The 20,400-nt window shown below is 53.6% G+C and overlaps 1 protein-coding gene and 1 gene segment (V, D, J or C); one reads left to right on the top strand and one right to left on the bottom strand.

Annotated features, from left to right (window-relative positions):
• Positions 1-3,713, bottom strand: part of LOC129474824 (tyrosine-protein phosphatase non-receptor type substrate 1) — a 45,905-nt gene extending 42,192 nt beyond the window's left edge. For 2 of the 8 annotated variants that reach the window (XM_055266593.2, XM_063633487.1), the window contains exons 1-2: positions 2,828-2,905; positions 2,243-2,330 (exon numbers count right to left, since the gene is read on the bottom strand). In XM_055266593.2, coding sequence (XP_055122568.1) covers positions 2,243-2,321 — 79 coding nt within the window. In that variant the 5' untranslated portion in view covers positions 2,322-2,330; positions 2,828-2,905. The other 6 variants (XM_055266594.2, XM_063633488.1, XM_055266596.2 and 3 more) reach the window with 5 other exon arrangements.
• LOC129474822 (signal-regulatory protein beta-1-like) overlaps positions 3,626-20,400 on the top strand; it is a 127,772-nt gene continuing 110,997 nt past the window's right edge. Inside the window, exon 1 of the C gene segment in view lies at positions 3,626-3,719.

Genomic DNA, 20,400 nt, shown 5'->3' with positions numbered 1-20,400 from the left:
AAGATAATTCACATGATTGGCCCCACCCCCCCCAAAACAGTGATCATGTGAAGACACAGGAATCATGTGACACCTCCCAGGCTGACAGTTCTGCCTGAGACACCAGTAGTCATTCAATCCAAAGCCGCCTTCCTAAACCTGACATTTTAGTTTCTCACTCGAACAAATCCATTTTCTTAGAAAATTGGACAACTGCCTCCTTGTACCTTCCTACCCTCATATCCTGTCTTTCTACTTCTTTGTTGTAAATTCCATGTCTGGAGCAATATGGGGAGGGGCCTGAGGCCCCATCCTTCAGCCAAACCAGGTGACTTCCCTGCCCAGGCCCATGGTGTGACCAGGACCCCCAAGAACAGAGACTGAAGGATGATGGGAGGCTTGAGCTATGATGGTCGCACCCCATCCCTTCCCCACCACCCTCAACCAAGAAATTCATTCTTACCTCCTAAGATGTATTTATTTCAAAGCTAATCTTGGCCCCTCTGCTGCTCCCACTTTTTCAGGCTATTGATGCTGAATGGATTGGAACGGAAGTTTTATGGCCCAATCTTTACCATTTTATAGATTGTTTTTATAGGCAAAAGCGGGAGATGTGCTCACAAGAAAGGTGTTGGTGTTCCCAGCCAGTGCCCCAGGAAAGGCAGGCTGCCCATCTGAACACTTGCTAATCAGCATCACTGCTCATTTGCCAGGGACTGAACCACAGGCTCCTGGTCGGAGAAGGGTCTGGAATAGACATTTAGAAATTAACTCGGGCCCAATTCCCTGCTTCAGGAAAATTAAGCACTTGTGAGTGACGCTTGTGCATTTCCAGGCCAGGAAGGATGGCAGGGCAGGAACTCGGACTTTTGCAGGGTACAAATGGCCGGCTCAGGCAGGAAGGAGCAGATAGGAGATGCCACTCACTGGACAGATGTGAACTGTATCAGTGCTCCCTTCCGCCCAGCAAGGACCCAACTATAACTGAAAAGAACTGGGGGTGGAGGGTGGGGTGGGGTGGGGGGATGCCCATGTGAATTCCTGGGTTTCAGGGGTAACTGCAGGGCAGAGAGAAGCAGCTGTCTACCCCCTACTTCTCCTTCCACCCACTCTTTTCTAGTTCTCCCTTTCTCCCTGCTATCAGATGGTTACCATCTCTAGTCAAACGCAAAAGGGGGTGTTGGACACTGAGCTCATCTTTACCTCCCTCCTCAAGGGTGGGAGGTACAGAGAGACCCCACTGCCTACAACACAGTTTCAAGACGACAAAAAACAAGATCCCCATTCTTCTCTCCCTCCCAACTCCCTTAATGCCATTTCTCTGCTCCCCCCGCCCCCCACCCAGTGCCCTCCCAGGAGACCCATGGTTTTGCAAAACCCATTTAAGAAGCAGGACTCCTGAATGGTGACCTCACCCTTTGGTGAACATGCACAGTAGCCTTCAGAGCCCGCCTGCCGGCGACAGCCAGGTGTTTGATGTAGGCCAACAGAAAGACATGCTCAGAGCCACAGGTAACATCCCCGCGGAGCACCTGAACTGCAGGGAGCTGCCTGGAAGCTCGGGGAAGGCAGGAGGAAGTGGGAGCTGGGAGCGCCTCAAGGAGCAAGACCACCAGGGAGAGGCTTTGGCAACCACAGGGACAATCCACCGTGTTTTTACATAAGGATCTGTTGCTCGCGGCAGCTCGCTCCGGGGTTACCGCGGCCTCCCTGTTCCCTCTCTCCCAGGCACACACTAACACTGGTTTACTCTGCGCACTAGAGGGAGGGCTCACTCTTCCCTAATTGCAATAGCTTGTCTCTGTTCCATTCCAGGCAGCATTGGGAGGACCTCTGCCCTCACCTCCTCCCCTCACACCCTGAAGTCAAACATGTGGAAAGCCATATGTCCATGGGGAGAGATTCTGGGGAAGCCGGAGGGCCCTGCTCTGAAAGCCACTGTCAGTCAGCCTTCCCCATTGGACTGGGCAGGGGCTGAGTGAAGCAACTCAGCTCTTTTGTCTCAGTGCCCAGCACAGTGCAGAGAGTCAGAGTCCACAGAGACAAACTCTCATAGAAGAGACTTGGGTTCTACCCTTGGCTGTGTGACCTTGGGCATGTCGCTGGCCCTCTCTGGGCCTCAGTTTCTGCATCTATAACCCTGGTTACAGGCGTCTCTCCCCCTATTACTGCTCGGCATTAGCCGAATGGGTCCCAGTGCCAGTCTGAGAGGCCTGAGTCCGCAATTTGGGGAGTGCAGCGGTGGGGAGCGGGGGGTGCTTACCTGACCAAGCGCAGGACGCGGCGAGCAGCAGGCAGAGCAGCGGCCCGAGGCGGCCGGGGGCCGGGCCGGCGGGCTCCATGGGCCGCGGCTGCGGAGCGAGGAGGGAGAGCGGCCGTGAGTGCGCGCTCGGGCGGGAGCAGGCTGGAGCGGGGAAATGACTAAGGCTCCCCCCCTTCCCCCCTCCCGGCTGGGCCTCCCCCCGACTCCGGAACGGGCGCCTGGAGCGGCTTAGGAGCGGCCGCCGCCGCCGCCGCCGCGGTTTTTGGAGACCCCCCCTCCCCGCCCCCCAGGAGAAATCGAGAGACGGAGACTGGGAGAGACCCCAAGCGCGCGAGAAATAAAGCCAGGGGCGGCCAGAGAGAGGCGGCAGGAGAGAGAAACAGACCCAAGGGAGCCAGGCAGAGAGCCAGAGACACAGAGAGGCGAGAGGGGGAGAAAAAGGGGGAGAGCGAGCGAGCGAGCGAGGAGTGAGCGAGGCGGCGCGCAGATCGAGACAGACAGCGCGGGAGAGAGGACCGCGCGAGCAGGGGCGAGGGGCAGCACGGCCGAGCCCGGCCGCGCGGAGCCGCCCCCGCCGCTGCCCACCTGCCCCGCCCGGGCTCCACACGGCGCGGGCGGCTGGGCTCGCTCCCGGCCCGCAGTCCCGACCGCTGCCCCCGCCCTCCCGGCAGCCCGGCCCCCTCCCTCCTTCCTTCCCTTCCCCCTCCTCCCGTCTTCCCGCCGCCCGGGGAGGCTTCGGGGCTCCGGCCCCGCCGGCACCTTTTCTGCGAGCGAGCGCCTGCCTGCGCGCCCGCCAGCAGCGCGCCCCGGGGGAGGGAGCGAGGGCTGCGAGCTGCGCGCCCGGCCGGGGAGGGCAGCGTCGCCCCCAGCGCTGGCGCCCGGGCCCCGGCACCCCCGCGCGGGCACCCGGCTGCTGCCCGGGAAGGCGGCCCCGCGAGCCGCCGCAGCCCGCTCGGGCTCGGGACTAGACAAGCCTCCGGCTCCGACAATGTGCCAGTTCAGAAGCCCGCGCGGCTGGTCCCCAGCCCCGACCCGTCCCGCTCTGCCCCTCCCCGTCCCTGCCAGGCTCGGACCTGCGCCGCCCGCGAGGGCTGGAAGGCACTAGAAGCGCCGCCGGGGCTGCCCAGAGGCCGGGTCCCCGCTCCACTTTGCGCAAACTTGTTTTTCTAAGGTCAGCGCCGCGAGCTGGCTACATCGTCCTCTTAAGGTGGACTGGGGAAGTTGCGGCCGACCTCCCCTCGCCTCCGGATTCCGGCCGCGCGGCTACTCCTCGCTTCCCACTGGCGAGAGGCTGGAGGCGGCGAAGGAGTCGGAGAGTGGAGGCGCGGGGGTGGGGGGGTGTCTGCCTTTTAACCCTCCCCAAGAGGTCGTGCCTCTGAGCCCCAAAGCTGAAGGCCCCTCTTGGGTGTGGGTGCAGGTGCGGGCCGGAGGGGCCCGATCCTTTCAGAGCCGGGCCGAGGTGAAGGAAAAGAAGGAAGTAAGTGAACGCAGGGGGAAGGGGAGAGGAAGAAGAGAGTGATGGTACAAAAATAGCGTGTGTGTAGGAAGGACTTCGGTGCCGCCTGGAAAAGAGGCGCGGGGAGGAGAGGGAGCGAGAAGGGGGCTGTGGCGGGGAACCAGAGGGGAAGGGCCGGGGCCTTCCCAAGGAGGTGGAAGCCCCCTGGCCAGGTGTCTCGGTGGTGGAGGGCGGATTGAGGGGGTGGGGAGGCCCAGGCCGGGGCGTATGTGGGAGAGCGGGGCCCTGAAGGCCTGGGTTCCAGGAGAAGGACAAGCCCTGAGGAAGATGAGGGGAAGGGGAGCCGGGGCCAGAGGCCTGGGGTTAGGACAGAACCCCGGTTTTCCTGGAGGGAACGCCGTTCCTGTAGCAGCCAGGTCAGTGATGGGGAGTGCCAGTGTTGTGGTCACCTGGCAGAAGAAGGCTCCGCACTGTGGGAGGAACACAAGTTCAAGACCCGCTGCTAATGGGAGAGGATTTTGCTTCACACAGTGGCAGTTAAGAGGATAGGAATGACACAAGGTGAGAGAAGGCCCAGCCCTGTAAATGGACAGAAAGTTGAGGCCCAGAGAAGGAATAGGTTTGCTTAAGGCCACACAGCAAAGCTTGGGGTAGAAACAAGATTTGAATTCCTGATTCCCAGGTGAAAGACCTATGCAAAGTAACACCACTGCCTCCCCTCCTGCCCCAAGCCTCCTGGTTAAATGCCTGGTCCTGCTGTTGTGCAGGGGGGAAGGGAGGGTGCCACACTTGAGAACATGGGCTGAACTCCCTGGGTTCAAATCCCCTGGCTACTGTTATGAGCTGGGTGGACTGGAAAGTACCCTACCTCTTCTGTGCCTCAGCTTCTTCATGAGACAAGGCCAGCGTGAGTCTCAATTGTGAGGATTTGATGAGTTAATATTTGTAAGACATGTTAAAAAGAGCCTAGCACATACCAAGTGCAACATAAGCAGTTGATAAATAAGTGAAGTGTTTGACGACAGTCCTTGAGAACCCACAGGGTTCTGGGCAGCATTTGAAGTGCAAGGGAATTTTCATTTCTTTGGGTGTGGGAGACCACGAGGTCCCTGTCCGTGAGGAATTTATATTCTACTAGGGGAGACAGGTAAGTGGACAAGTAGAAATAATTAATGAAGGACGGAAGATTGAACTTAGAGAAGGAGAGGGGTGAGTGTATTTAGATAAGGCGGCCAGTAAGACCTCCCTGAGACATGGGTTGCTGAATCACAAGTAGGGTCAGCAAGGCGAAGATTTGGGGAGAAAGGTATTCCAGGAAGAGGGCCCAGCGCAAGGAGGGGAAGGCCTCAGGTGGCTAGGCTGGAAGAGAAAAGGCGCAGCATGCAGGACTGGGGAGGGTGGGATGGTCTCCAACACCTGGGTAAAGAGCTTGCGTTTATTCTGCAGTTGGGAGACCCCTAGAGGGTTTTCAGCATGGGAGGGCCATGTCTGATTTATGTGTCTAAAAGGCCACTCTGCAAGCATAGGGTGGACTGGAGAGAGAGGAGCGTGGAATTGGGCACCAGTGAGAAAGGAGATTGTTCTGGGGTTATCCTGGTATCTGATGTGGGAGCAGGGAAGGTCTCCAACTCTTAGGACACATCGGGTCTAGACCATGAAGGTGACCAGGGAGGCTCCTGGGAAAATCTGTCACCAGACTCCATCTGGGGTGGGAGTGGAGATGGGGGTTGCTGAAGTCAGAGAAGAGGCAGCCTCCTGCCCTGACTTCCAGAAGGCTCTGCTGTTCACTGTTCCTCAAGACACATACACACTCACAAACCTGCTGGGGGATTAGGAAACTGGAGATTAGGGAAGGATAATAATTGAACCACCTGCTATTTATATATAGCACCTTTGGCAAAGGTGCTCAGCAGGGCTTCCCTCACCTCTCCCCCAGGAGGGGGCCCTGACCCTTGTTCTCTGTCCACATAAAAATCATCCTTGGCCAACCTCAAGGCTGAGAAGCCATTGAGACCCACGGGCCGTGGGTAAACTGATGTGAGGGGCAACTTGTCTGAGGCCACACAGAGAAATTATGGCAGATAATTGACATGAATCAGCCACCGGCACAGCAGGAGGTCTGGGCTGCCCTGCATTAAAATCTAACTGCCTTCACACATGTTCATTCATGCACTCAACAATATTTATTAAGCATCTGCTAGGTGCCAGGCACTGGGAATGCAACAGTTGGAAAACAGATAAAAATCCCTGCCCTCAGGCCGGGCGCGGTGGCTCACGCTTGTAATCTCAGCACTTTGGGAGGCCGAGGCGGGCGGATCACGAGGTCAGGAGATCGAGACCACGGTGAAACCCCGTCTCTACTAAAAATACAAAAAATTTAGCCGGGTGTGGTGGCGGGCGCCTGTAGTCCCAGCTACTCGGAGAGGCTGAGGCAGGAGAATGGCGCGAACCCGGGAGGCGGAGCTTGCAGTGAGCCGAGATTGCGCCACTGCACTCCAGCCTGGGCGACAGAGCGAGACTCCGCTCAAAAAAAAAAAAAAAAAAAAAAAAAAAAATCCCTGCCCTCAAGGAGCTGACATTCTAGTGGGAGGAAACAAATTGATAAGATAAGTAAATTATTTAGTTTGTCAAATGGGATAGGTGCTATGGGGTGGGGGGAATTAGCCAGGGAAGAGGCCCAGGAGTGCTGATAAGAGGGATAGATTGCAATTTTGAAAACGGATCAAGGAAGGTCTCACCAAGGAGGTGAGATGGGAGCCAGGGGTGGCTGCATCCCTGCATTTGCTGCTTGACTCTTCCTCTTACTCCTAGAGGGCACAGTCTGTCAGCAAATCCTGCCTGCTGGGCCTTCTCATCACAACCAGAGCCAAACCACTTCTCAGCACCTCCGCTGCTTCCGCCCTCGTCTGAGCCTCCGCCGCTCTCACCTGGGTGCCCTATTGCCACCTTGTGCCTTCTGTCGATTCCTCACTCAGCAGCCCGAGGAATCCTTGCACGGAAGTCAGATCACATTCCTTCCCTGTTGTCAAGGGAAGAAGACAAATGGGCATGAGAAGGAGAGGATCAGGGGCTTGGAAGCCAAGATTTTGCCAATTTGACTTATGCAACTTGGGCAAAAAAAAATTTTGAGCCTCAGTCTTTTCATCTGTGAAATAGGGATAACAAACTCCGATACGAGGGGTCAGTAGTGACAAGGATGTGAAAGCAGCCATGATGGCATGGCAGGGCCTATCTGGAGTTTGGCCTTTGCAGGGGGGTGGATGACACCCTTGTGTGTTCTAGGCCCTTTGAGATACATTATCTAACTGAAGCCTTAGCAACTCCACGGGGTTCCCACAGGTGAGGAAACGCACCGAGAGACAGAACACGACTTGACCAGGGCCACCCTGTGGGGCACGCTGGCACCTGCACAGCCCAGCTTCACCTGGTTCCAGCCCTGCCTGCGCTCTGCTCCCCACTTCCCGTAACCCTGGGCTGGCATCAGCAGGCAGGCCTGCCAGGAAGCTGGGGCTGCCAACGACCTATTTTTCTGGGCAAGAAGAGCCATTTGGAGTTAGAGGTCTCAGCTGTGGAGCCAGAACAATAAAAATAAAAACAGCATGGACTCCTAGGCAGCCTGGACCAGGAAACCAACTGCCCCAAGAGTTGCTGCTCACCAGGCTGGAGAGCAAGTGGGGTTGGGGGGATGGGAGATGGGAGTGACCTTACCGAGCCCCTGCTATGTCCTCCGGCCCTTACAGAGTAAGGGTAATATCCAAGGCTCACAACAGCCCCTCTCTCTGGGTGGCCAAACCAGTCAGGATTTGAACTCAGTTTTCCAAACAATAACAATTCCCATCTGTTCGGCATCTACTATGCTTTACAGACTTGTGACATTCATACCACACCTGGGGGGGGTGAGCTAATCATTCCCTCATTTTACAGATGAGGCAGCTGAGACTTCAGGAGGCCTCTGCTCACACGCCACCTCCTTGAGAGGCCTTGCCAGACCACCCTGTTAGTCACCCCCACCCCTGCCCAATATGCCATACCCTCTTCCCTATTTTATTTCATCTTCATAGCATGCATCACGACCTGCTAATATTGTGTGTCTCCATTGCATTTTGTCTATCTCCCTAACTAGCTCCAGGTCAGTTTATCCTAGTGGCTTGCACTCCAGTGGTCTCTCATACTAGCCCCGTGGGGCAAGTTATTTTGATGATCTGTGCTTCCTTTGGGGTAATGATAGGACCTTACCTGAAAGGTTTCTTGTAAGGGTTAAATGAGTTAATATAGGTTAAGTGTTGGCCACTGCCATTGTTTTGTCCCGGAGCTGTAGCTCCAGGGTCTTCAACAGTAAACAGTAGGTTGTCAATAAATATGTATTAAATTTAAAAACTGGGCTGGGCGTGGTGGCTTACACCTGTAATCCCAGCACTTTGGGAGGCAGAGGTGGGAGGATTGCTTGAGCCCAGGAGTTCCAGGCTGCAGTGATCTATGATTGCTCCACTGCACTCCAGCCTGGGCAACAGAGCAAGACCCTATCTCTAAAATAATAATAAGTAAAAATAATAAATAAATGAAGCACTCTGCCCATGATCCAATCTCAGGGTAAGGAATTGGCACAGCCTGGATTTGAAGGTGGGTCTCTATGAGCCTGTGCTTCAATCCATCCCACTTCATAATCACCTCTCCACAGGCCTCCATCCAACCACAGCTGCACAGGAATCAGAGCTTTGGTTCTACAACGTGAGCTGATACCAACAGCCCCTGGAGGGATTGTTAAAACACTGATTCCAGGGCCCTAGCCATGGAGTGTCTGATTCAGTAGGCCTTAGGTAAGGTCTGAAAATCTGCATTTCTAACAAGGTCCCACGTGATACTGACGCTACTGATTCAGGGATCACACTTTGAGAACCGCTGAATAGACTGCCATTCAAGCCAAGGTGAGACTCCTTTGTAAGCCCAGCCCCAACTTCCGTGTTGGTTAGTCTGTCCATCCCTCTGGTTTCTGTCCTCCCCTTAGGGTGAAGGCAGAGGGCAGGACAGCGCTTGCTGTAGAGACTGTAGCCAGTGCTCTGAAGCCTAGGGGCTGTGACAGATCACCAAGCCAGGACCCAGGGGAGCTTTGCTGTAATTAGTGCTTTCCTGGGGAAGTCAGCGATTGAGCAACTCGGCAGGCAAGCAGGCAGCTCATAGGAGCCCATCAGGGGTGGGACCACACTGTTGGGCCCTAAACACTGTTCTCAGGCTCTGGGGATCTGGCTCCACCCAGAGCCATGCCCAGCTGTGCTGAGCTGAGCCAAACCCTCCCCAACACTTCTGGGTGGGCATCCCTCTACTGGTGGTGTTGCAGGGGCAGAGAGCTTATTACCTCAGCCATCACGGAGAGACCTGGGTTTGAGTGCTGGCTCTGCCTAATAGTACTAATCACAGCTAAACATAGGAGTATGTGTTAAGCCCCAGGCCTGAAGGGTTTCAGCACATCATCTCATAATGCCTCCCTGTGATTATCTTACGTGGACACATTCTTATCCCCATTTCACAGATGAGAAAACTGAGGCACAGAGAACTTAAGGAGCTTGTCCAAAAGCCCACACCTTCAGAGCTCCAGAGCCAGGCTTTGAATCCAGGAGCTCTCATTCCCTATCCCCTGCTCCCGACCTCTGCACATTCTGACTTCTACTTGCTTAGGATGAGCTTGGGATGCCCCACAATGCCCTCTCTGGGTCTCCATCACTACTGAGGTGTTGGCTTGATGATTTCCAGGTCCTTCTCTGGTGCCCAGCACCGGGCCTGCTGAAAGGTCTTAGACACACAAGGATCTGGTGGATGAAATAAGGAATGAACAGATAACCCTAACTCCAGTTCTGATGGGACAATATAGCTCAGTGGCTAAGAGATATGCATGCAACTCCAGGCTCTGCCCCTCACTATGTGTGTGATCTCGAGTGGGTCTCAGCCTCAGTTTTCTCATCTGAAAATAGGTGAGGGCAGGATTAATGCGTAAAGAGGAGAATGAGAGACAGAGAAAATATGCACCAACGCATGGCAGCTGAGAATGATGTTCGTTGCCTGCTCCATCTCATTCTGTTCACGCAGTTTCTCAGGCAAAATACCTTGGTGCCCTCCTTGACTTACCTCTTTCTCTTCCTTCCCTGCCAGCCAATCCTCTTGGCTCTACCTTCAAAATAAACCCAGAATCCAACCACTCCTTCCCACCTGCATCACACTCTGGTCCCAGCACCTTCATTTCTCACCTGGATTAGTGCGGTCACTTCCTCACTGGCTCCCTACTTCCTGGACTCCCCACCTTGTTGCTTCTTCAATAAAAGCCTTCCAATGGCCTTCCATTCCTTCTCTTGGAGTAAAACCTGAAGTTCTCAATGCAGCTCAAAAGGCCCCCTGTGATCCCCTGCTTCACTGACCTGGTCTCCCCACACTCTCCCTCTTGCTCACTCCACTCCAGTTAATTCACCATCTCAGTATTCCTTGAACATGCCCAGCAGGTGCCTACCTCAGGGCCTTTGCACGGGCTGTTCCCTGTGCCAAGAACCCTCTTCCCCAGCTAGCTGCCTAGTTTGCCCCTGACTCTTCCTTAGGGTCTCTGCTCAAATGTCACCTCTGCAGAGAAGCATGTCCTGACCACTCAGCTAAAACTGTCCCATCACTTCCTATTCCCTACTCCACTTTATTTTTTGATAGCATTTCCATTTCTTGACAGCATATGAATGTTATACATTTGATTGGTTGCGAGGCTCTCTCCCACTGATCTTTGAGCTCCATGCAAGCTCTTTGCCTTTGTTCCCTAGCACCTGGAGCTGAGCCCACACACAGTAGGGCCTCAGGCAAAAACTACTGATAGAGTGAAAGAAGGAGCAGGAAGCAGGATGCAGCTCTGTCCATGAGGGCACTGGCGGCAGGATCCAGGGGCTCAGGCTCTGCCACCCCGAGGGCCTGGCTTGGCCTGGGTTTCCTGAAGGAACAGGTGTCCTCGTTGAACTCCCGGCTGCTTTCCTGGGCAGGGAAGCCAAGACTGTAGTTGGCCTCATTCCTGTACCCAAGAGAGGAAGTGTCCGTCCCTGGGCAGGAACTGGTTTGGCTCTCAGGGAAAGCCTAAATGACACATACCACTTTTCTCTGCTGCTGCAGCTTCTCATTGGGACCATGCCCTCTGGGTAGCAGTTGGCCATACCAGCCTTCATGCTGCCACTGCTGCTGGAGCAAGGAGGGAAGTGGATTGGAAAGTCTCCCAGAGCCCTTTGGACTGTACCTGATGGGAGCCTCATAGCCGTGCCATACCCATTGTACAGATGAGTAAACAGAGGCTCTACCTGACCAACATATTGGCTTAGTGGCACAGAAAGGCCATAAGCCCAGATCTTTTGATAGCAAATCCCTTAGTCCCCTTCCTTACTCCCAACTCACACCCTGCTGCCCCAATGCCCACAACCCTGGGCTGGTTCATACTTGAAATTCCACCATTATAGTTTTCTTTCTCACTGTGTCTCATTCCCTCTTCAGCAAAAAAGGTGGTAACTATCCCCATGAATCTCTGGGAATAGATGAGGAGACTGAGGCGCAGAGAGGGAAATGGGTGGCCTGAGCTCTCACGGCCTGTAGGCATGACAGGCCAAGTTAGAAAATATTAGTCTGTTTGTCCTCTTTATGTTTCTTCTCTTCAGTTTCAAGCAAATAGTTGGGCTTAGTAAACAGGTGCTGCAGGGATTTAGGCAGAAAAATGAAGGCCCCTTGGTCTTTAGTAAAGTCTAAAACCAAAGAGATTCCCAGGAAAGACTGGGAGAGGTTGGGGGCAAGCACATTGGAGAAGCTGGAGGGGGTCAGGCGGACAGGGGGTGCTGCCCCCAACGCAGCAGGATTGGGGAGGGGACAAGGCCTCCAGGGCAGGCCTCATGGTGGCTCCAGGTAGCCATACCTGTGTCTCAAGGCCTCTGCCCTCACAGAAGACCCCACAGCCCCACAGGGTGACTGAGATGGGGGTCCCTTAGGGTGGGACAATGGGCACGGCCTCCATCAGCCAACAGATATTTATTGAGCACCTACTATGGCCAGGGGCTCAGCTGGATGCTGGAAATGAAGTAGTCACAGTTCCTGCACTCAAGGCATTCACATTTTAGTGGGGGAGATGGAAAGATAAACACATGAGTTAAGGGGAGGGGATGCTATTCTATGCAGTGGAGGTCTCACTCAGGGAGTGGAGTTTCCTAAAGAAAGTATGAAGGAGAGCCATAGGAACACCAGGTGAAAGGAATGGCCAGTGCAAAGACCCCGGGAAGACCCTGGGATGACAAGTTCAAGGGCAGCTGGGCAGCCAGGCAATGGGAAACTAGCCAGGAGTGAGGCGGGAGATGAGGTTAGAGAGGAAGCAGGGCCCAGTCTGTTGGGCCGTGCAGGCCAAGGTGAGGCCTTCAGGTTTTACTCAGAACCGGATGGGAGCCACTGCGGGATTAGGAGCCAAGGAGCTGCAGGCAAGCAGTGTGGACAGATTCCTGGAAGCCACCTCAAATGTCCAGAGACTCTCTAAGACCCTGGATCTGAGCAGGCTCTGGAGAGGAGAGAGCCCCAAGAATGACCAAGGTTGGGCTTGCTTCACGTCACCCCCATGGGATACATTCACAGACCAGATGAATTTAAGTAATTTGGGGCTTCTCAAACTTTATTCTTGTTAAATGCAGATTCTGACTTAGTAGGTTTGTAGCGGGGCCAAGATTCTGCATTTCTGGTAAACTTCCAGATGAGGTTGAAGCTGCTGGTCCCTGGACTGCACTCTGAGCAGTGAAGATTTAAAGGAAAGAAATGGCCACGTCTGGCCCGACTGTGCCTGTGGTTTGAGAATCATACCTGCTGCCTGGCTTCGAGGCCATCATTCAGGGCTCTTGACAAATTGTGCAGCCCCTCCACTCAGCCTGTTGCTCCCAAAAACCAAATGGGTCTTTCCTCAGCTCCATGCTTCCTGTATGACATAGGAGTGGTCAGGGTGGGCAGTGTCTCCGGAGCCAGCTTACTTGGGTCCAGATTCCAGCCGTGGCAGCTACAGGTGGCAAGACTGTGGGGAAATGATTTTGTCTTGTCATTTAGTTTCTCATCTGCAAAATGGAAAAATCATGATAGGTTCTTTACGGAGCTATTTGAAGATTCAAAGGAATAATATATATCAAAAGTCTGGCACACAGGAGGGACTTAATAAACGTTATATCACTTTCCCTTCAGTTTCACCTGTCCTTTAAAGTAGTGATCTGTGTACCTTTATCTCATTATTTCAAATTTTTCTATTTTTGTGTATGTTCTATGAAGTACATAACAAAGAAATATATAAAAATTTGTAAAAAGTATCAGATGTACATACATTGAGGAATACATGTTTAAAATGTTTTTACTAATAGTGAATATGATACAAAAAATTTTGAAGACCACTGTTTTGAAGCCCAGTGGAATTGATAGAAATAGAGACTCTCAGAGCTGGAATAGATTTTAAAGGCCTTCAATTCCCCTGGCACCCACTCTCCCATCTGATGCCCAAAACCCTTGGTTGCACTCGAGTGCCTCCACTACCTTTCCAGGCGATCCATTTTGTACAGCTCTGGGAACGGTTTCCTGAACCCAGTGCCTATCTGTATTCTAGCTGGCTCTGAGTTCCCAGGGACTGACTGAACTGCTCCTCCCCTTACTCTGCTGTGTCAGAGCCCTGGGATCTCCCAGGGGCCCAGTGCCAGGTTGTGTGCAGAGTGGGCCCTAAATAATGTCCCATGAATGAGAGGGAGTGGGAGATGGGGATGAGAAGGGTGATTCTGACAACTCTCATTTGAAGGCGTGTTAACAACTCACTGCTGTTGTCCCCCCGGGAGTGTGTTGTTCTGTGTAACTCTGGATCTGTGTCTATTTGTTTGGATTTATTTGCATGTGTTTGTACATATGTGTGTGTATGCATGCATCGTATGTTTTGCTGTGTGGCTGTATATGAGTGTGTGTGTATGTCTGTGTTGCACTGCAAATATCCACGTGTGCTGTGCATGTCTTTCCCTGTGTTTCTGCATGCTTGTGTGTCCAGGTGTATGTCACTATGGGGTTGTGTGTCTGTCTCTGGTTTGTTTGCATGTGTGTGAGTGCTGCACACGTGTGGGTGTGTGCTGTTTGCACTGTCGGTGAGTGTGTGCACATCTCTCTCTGTTTCTTTGTGTGTCTGTGTGCCTGGGGCCCTCCTTTGTGTGTCTCTGTGTGTGTGTGTCTGAATCTGCAGGAGTGTGTTTCCCTTCTCTGCTCAGTCCCTTCAGGGAGCTGGGGTGACTCGCTGCAGCCTAGTCAACTTAAGGTCGTCTGACTGGCAGGCAGCATGGGTTCCACACCCTCCTCTCCTGCTCTGCTGTGCTAATCACTGGGTTACATGCAGATGGCAAATGTGTGGCTGCCAGGCTTGGAGGAGGGACTGTGGAGGGGGGTGTGCAGATGAGCAGACACCAAAGAGCGAAAAGACAATTTAAAGGCAGAAAGGGGGAAAACAAGCCTGCTTGGCTTTGGAGTTATGGGTGTGGGGTTCTTTCCAGAGGCGTGAATTTTATTAAGAGGATGTGATGACTACGATGTCTTCCTTCCCCTAATCAAGTAAGAGTCTTAGAATCACGGGATTCTAAAATCTCGGAATTTTCGAACTATAGAATTCTAGAATCTCAGCTGAATGCAACTCTAGACTCGTAGAACCTCTTCAAGGACCCTAATCCTCCTGGGAGTTTAGCATCTTCACATGCACATGCAGTTCTTCTTGTCCCCCTTCTCTTTGTATAGAATCATGGCCAGGAAATGACCTTGAAAGTTCATCCAGTCCACCCCACCCTGGCTCCGGGCAGGGCGGTGGAGACAGAGGTCCAGCCAGTGAGGACATTCTTGGAAGTGTTGCACTGGAATCTTCCCTGGCTCTCTTGCTGGACAAGGACTTGTTGCCTGAAGGGTCTGGAGTCTCATATTACTCTCCTCATTGCCACCTTCCGCAGGGACTGAGTTCCTGGCAAAGGCAAAGACACCTATGTTCCCAGGATGTTCTCAGCAGTTCAGGAGCTGGCACAGGCTGCAGGCGTGGGGAGAGTAAAGGGACGGGGCTCGGTTCCTCTGAGATCCTCCCTAGGTAGAGGCTCAGTAACCCAGCCTGGGGTGGGGGTGGGTGGCTAACCAGACAGCCACACGCATGCCCCAGGATATTCAGTGGGGTGTCTTCTTCCTCTCATTGCTTCCTCTTACTGCTTAAAAGAGTAGACTATGTCTGGTCGGGCATGGTGGCGCATGCCTGTAATCCCAGCACTTTGGGAGGCCCAAGCGGGCTGATCACCTGAGGTCAGGAGTTCAAGACCAGCCTGGCCAACATGGTGAAACCCTGTCTCTACTAAAAATACAAAAATTAGCCAGGTTTGGTGGCAGGTGCCTGTAATCCTATAATCCCAGCTAATCGGGAGGCTGAGGCAGGAGAATCGCTTGAACCCGGGAGGCAGAGGTTGCAGTGAGCTGAGATCACGCCATTGCACTCCAGCCTGGGGGGACAAGAGTGAGACTTCATCTCAAAAAAAAAAAAAAAAAGACTATGTCCTATCTCAGAAATCCTGGGAGCCATGGACTGTCCCTGAGGGAGGGCATTGCACTGTACTTTGAAACCCTCCAGGACTCACCTACACTCTTTAATGTGGCAGCTTTTCAGGCTCTGGCTACTAGCCATCCCCCCCGCCTCCCTCCCCGCCTCCCTCCCTTGCTCCCTCCCTTACTGCCTCCCTTTCACACATGTCCAGCCACAGTGAACTCCCTATTCACCTTGAATCTACTTGACTTCGTGCCTCTGAATGTTTGCACAGGCTCTCTTTCCTCTTTATCTCTTCTTCTTGGTGCAAACCTTGTTCATCCTTGGCATACAAGCTCTCACTCAATTGTAGGCACTATGAGAGAGTTTGGTTTATTTAATACTTTATTTCCCCAAATCTACAACATTTGGCACACATTAGGTATTGAACCAATGTTTGTTAAATGACTAACTGACTGAATGTATGGTTCAAAGTCAGCTCATTTCCACTCTAAAGCCTCAATTCTCCAACCCCTTCTAGATATTTCCCTGAGGCCCACACCACGCCCGAGATTACCTGTGGTTGTGAGCCCTTGCTTACTTCTTCACCAGACAGGGAACCTCTTGAAGCTGGAGCCATGTCTGATTAATCTTTTTACCTGTAGCATCCAGTTCAGGGCCTGGTACCCAGCAGGTGCCCAGCAAATGTGGGGCCCTTGCCAGCAGCCTGGCTTAGTGACTTGAAATCCCCTGTCGGTCCCAACTGCACGCGCCGGTCCAAGCTGTTGGCAACATCTGCCTCAGAGTCTCATTTGCAATTATACATTCTCAGGCTCTTGCCACTTAATATTTAATAACCAGGCGGCTGGCCTTCTCTGGCAGCCAGTTAAGTCCCTGATTGCCTCTTGTCTGAACTTGGCCCCAAGTGAGGCAGGGACTGCTTTGGGGTTAAGTGTAAAGTCTGTTTCCTGAGTTGGGGGCTAGCATAAGGCCAGACCCTTGGAGATGGAGGAAGGAACGGCTGCTGGCTCAAGGCTTCTGGGTGACCTTACCAGGCAAGAGGCAGGTTGGGCATTTGCTCCAACTGGCTCCACCTCTCCTCCCCTTCCATGTAGGTCGACGCCTGCTCCTGGCCTCATAACAGGGGAGGAGGAAGGGAGGAAAATTATTAATGAGAGGGTCCCTGACTCACATCTGATTGGTCCAGGAGAAAGAAAGGGGGATTCTGCCTGGGCTGTGTCCCAGCAGGAAAGGTGGTTCTATCCTGTGTGGTTTGGCCACCAGGAGCCAGGGCAGTCCCTGTGAGGGCCTATGGCGCCACAGAGTGGGGCTCTGGCAGTCGTGCAAGCCTCTCCTGGCACAAGGCTGGGGAATCCTTCCAAGCTGGCTGTGGAAGGAGATGAGGCAATGGTGATGACCTGACCCTGCTCTGTGAAACCCTGCAGGCCCAGGGAGGCGTGGGTCAGTTCTAAAAGCTGACCTCTGCAGAACTGCTGGGGTGAGAGGGCGCAGAGAGGCCAAGTGACATCCAAGGGTCATGGGAGGCTCCAGGAAGGGGAACAGCAAGCACCAAGGCTCTGAGGCTGGACTCTGCTATCGAAGCCCAATGTCCAGAGAAGGACTCACACCTGGGAATCTCAGACTTTGGATCCCAGAGGACATTTTACAGGGTCAAGAGACTTGCTTTCCGGGTCCCACTCTGCCCCTAACAAGCCCAGTGACCTTGGACAAGTCACCCTGCTGTTTCTACTGTCATGCACATGTTGGGCAACATGACTGCCTGACTCCTTCCCGCGTGGAGTCCTCTGTTATCCCCTCAGAGGTCATTTGGTGCAATCCAGGAATCTGAGACCAGAAATGCCGCTCTGTTGATCAACAGGGCTGGTCCCTTTAGAAGGTTGTGCTTAGTATAGAACACTATGCTTTCCCAATGGGCAGTGTTTACCAGCACTTACTGTGTGCAAGGGGCCATGCTCAATAAACCCTCTGCTAACACACATAGTCTCAATCACCTGTGCCATCCTTGTCCCTTCCCTTTCCCTCTCCTGCTCATCATCCTCAGATCCTGTGACAGTATCTTTAAAACCCAGCCCAGCCCTGGTCCACCGTCTCATCCCACGTTCCCCTGCACTACCCTCATAGACCACAGCTGCTGTCATGCCCATGGCTGTACCAGCCTCTTTTCAGCTTCCCTGCACCACCCTGGCCCCTGCAATCCATCCTCTACCAGCAGCCAGGAGGCCTTTGAACCATCAAAATCAGATCACATCCCTGCCCTGCTCTGAACCTCCAGGGACTGCCATGGTGCTTCCAGTCAAACTGAATCCTACAGCCATGCTGCTCTACGTGGCCAGTCCCCACTCTTCTCCATCCTGAGGTTGCCCGTCTTTGCTGCCCACTCTGCTTCAGCCACACTGGCCTCCTCAATGTGTCCCTTGAGGCCATCCTGGGGCCCTTCAAGGCTGTTGATGTCACCTGCGCCTTAGTTCAAATGCCTGCCCCGAGAGTATCCTTCCTTCATTCTCTAAAAGACCCCTCCTCCTTACACCCGGCCCCTTGTTATCCCATTTCCAAGTTTTATAGCACTTATCACTTTCTCATATTTCTCTTATTCATTTATGTGCACCCTCCCCCACCTGGAATGCAAACTTTGTCAGAACAAGACTTAGTCCCTGTTGTTTCCTGCTGGTTCCCAGTGCCTAGAAGGCACCAGCACGTGGCAGGGACTCCATGGGATTTGTCAGAGGAGGGATGACATGGCCTCGAGGGATGAGTGTAATAGTAGTATCCCATTTAATAGAAAGCCCAGCAATGCTAGGTGCCTGTGCAACTTACCAAACTTGTCAAGGGTGGAGTCGGGATTCAAACCCCCATCCAGGGAGTTCCAGCATCTATGCTTTTGTTTAGGAGGCTGCATGCTGTGGTCATGGTCAGAGCCCCTGAGCCCCAGGGACTCAGAGGTCAATTAGGGGTGGGGGAGGGGGAGGCACTGGCACTGGTGGTGCCTGGGATGTGCTTCTTGATTTTGCCCCCAGCTGGGGCCCTACCTTAAGGTTAGGGTTCTGGAACGAGGGGCAGCCTCACCCATACCCCTCTGCCCAAAGACCACCCCTGTAGCTCCTGTTGAGGCTGCTGACCCCCCTGGAAGTCCCTGGCTTAGCTGTGGGTCAGTGAGCTCATCCCCTGCCCAACCTACGGGTTTCCAATGCTCCCTCCCTCTGCCGCAGTCCTTGCTACACAAGTTAATGGAATAACAAGACACTTTACCTATTATCTGATGCAAATACCTTTCCTCGCCAGCACCAGCTCTGCAGCTCAGATCTTCCTGTAACCCAGCAAGCAGGCCTCCCGCTCCAGGCTCCAGCTGAAGAGGCCTGAGCACCAGCCAGGCACATACAACCCCCTAGCTTGAGGCCTGGAAGGAGGGGTCAGAGGTGTCCTGCTGACGGGGTTGTGGCACCAATCTTAGTACGTTTCACCGGCAACCATACAGTGAGGCCCACTGTGCACAGGCAGTTTGCATATTTCACCTTCACATGATTACATACAATTCTGATCCTCACTAGGCAGATGTGAGGATGAAAGGCACAGGCAAAGCTGTGTAGCGCTCAAGTGGTGGATCCAGGTGGGTTTCATACCCGCATCCCAAAACTTGACCCCTCTCCTATCCCCTTCCTAAGGGCTTTGTCTTAGTGGCCCCATTTAGACCCAATTTCTCTAATAGCTCCATAGTAGGAGTTCTACTTATAGACAAAGAAGACGAAGGGGGTGGCACCTTGCTCAGCCACACTAGGGTAAGTGGGACTCTATGCCCAGGAAGGTGGATGTGTGTGTGGGGGTGCAGTTGGGTCAGGAGAGTTCCCAAAGCTTGCCCCTTGGGAAGCTCTGTTCTGGGACCCCCACCACCACCAAAACACACCTGGCCTAGTTCATATTCAGTGCTGCAGGTATGTACAGGGCATGTACGCAGGCACGTACAGGGCAACTAGCAGGTGCTGGGATCACCCAGATGGAAGGTGGACCTCCAAACAACTACATGAATCTCACAGGATGGCGGGACAGACTTAAGCTCCCTGTGCTTCAGTTTTCTCATCTCTAAAATGGGGAAGATAATACTATTACTTCTTCTATAGAGTTGTGCTGAGGATGAAATGAGAATGAAGCACTTAAAAGAGGATCTAGCACCTACTCAATGGCCAATCAACAGCCATTTTTATTGTCACCTCCAGATCCCACATAGGCAGCTCTTCTCAAGGTCTATTGTCCTGACAAATAAAGCTCTAGTTCTGTCTAGGTCAGAATCATCCCTAAGCCAGTGGTTCTTGAACTCCAGTGTGCTTCAGAATCCAGTAGCATCATGTGAAAAATGTAGCCACAGCAGGTCTGAATGGGCTTTCTAGGAAGCTCCCTGCATCCCATTCTGACACAGGTGGTTTGCAGCAGGACTCAGACCCTCTGCTCTGGGGGGCATCAATGAGACTTTGTTGAGGGAACGTGACTCCTGGTGACCAGCCCCTCCTCATCGCCATCAAGGGAGGTTTAGGATGTAGCATAGTGGTCAAGGCCTTGCCAGGAGACCTGGGTTCAAATCCCAGCTTCCCTCTTCTGGGCAAACGGCCTCCCTCATTTCCTTTTCTGAGACATGGAGGTTCCACAGTTCCCATCTCCTTGTCTGAGGGTTGGATGAATGCCTATCCAGAGTGGGCCTGAGGCATGTTGCACACCCAGCAAGCAGGGGTGGCTGCCACCTTCGCCCTGCAGCAGTTTGTCTTCTGAGGCTTCTGTCCCTGAGTGTTTTATTTTCTGTTGATAGATTCCAGCTCATGTTCATGGGCCTGCACCTGCATACAAATGCCAAAAGAACTGGCCCGCCCCCGGGATCTGTCCTCACTCGCTCCTCACCAAGCACCCGGCTGCAAGTTCCCAGCAGGGCTCGGAAGTCCCGGGGCCTCCTGTGAAGCTCGGACCACCGTGCTGGTCCAGCCTCCTTGGTTGTGGTCGTGGCCGGAAGCAGCCAGGCTGCTGGCCCCTTCGCAAGCAGGAGTCTCTGTGAGAGAGTGGCTGCTGGGAGGCCTTCAGGGAACTTGGGCGCCGCTAGGACAATTGGTCGCTGTTTGGGGGAGTGAGGTTGGCAGGCCCTTGGCCCTCGGCATTGAGCCTCTGCCA

This window comes from Symphalangus syndactylus, chromosome 24, assembly GCF_028878055.3.
Source record: "Symphalangus syndactylus isolate Jambi chromosome 24, NHGRI_mSymSyn1-v2.1_pri, whole genome shotgun sequence".
NCBI classification, from domain to species: domain Eukaryota; kingdom Metazoa; phylum Chordata; class Mammalia; order Primates; family Hylobatidae; genus Symphalangus; species Symphalangus syndactylus.
Note: the sequence above shows the minus strand (reverse complement) of the source record. Positions and strands in the feature narration are given on the sequence as shown.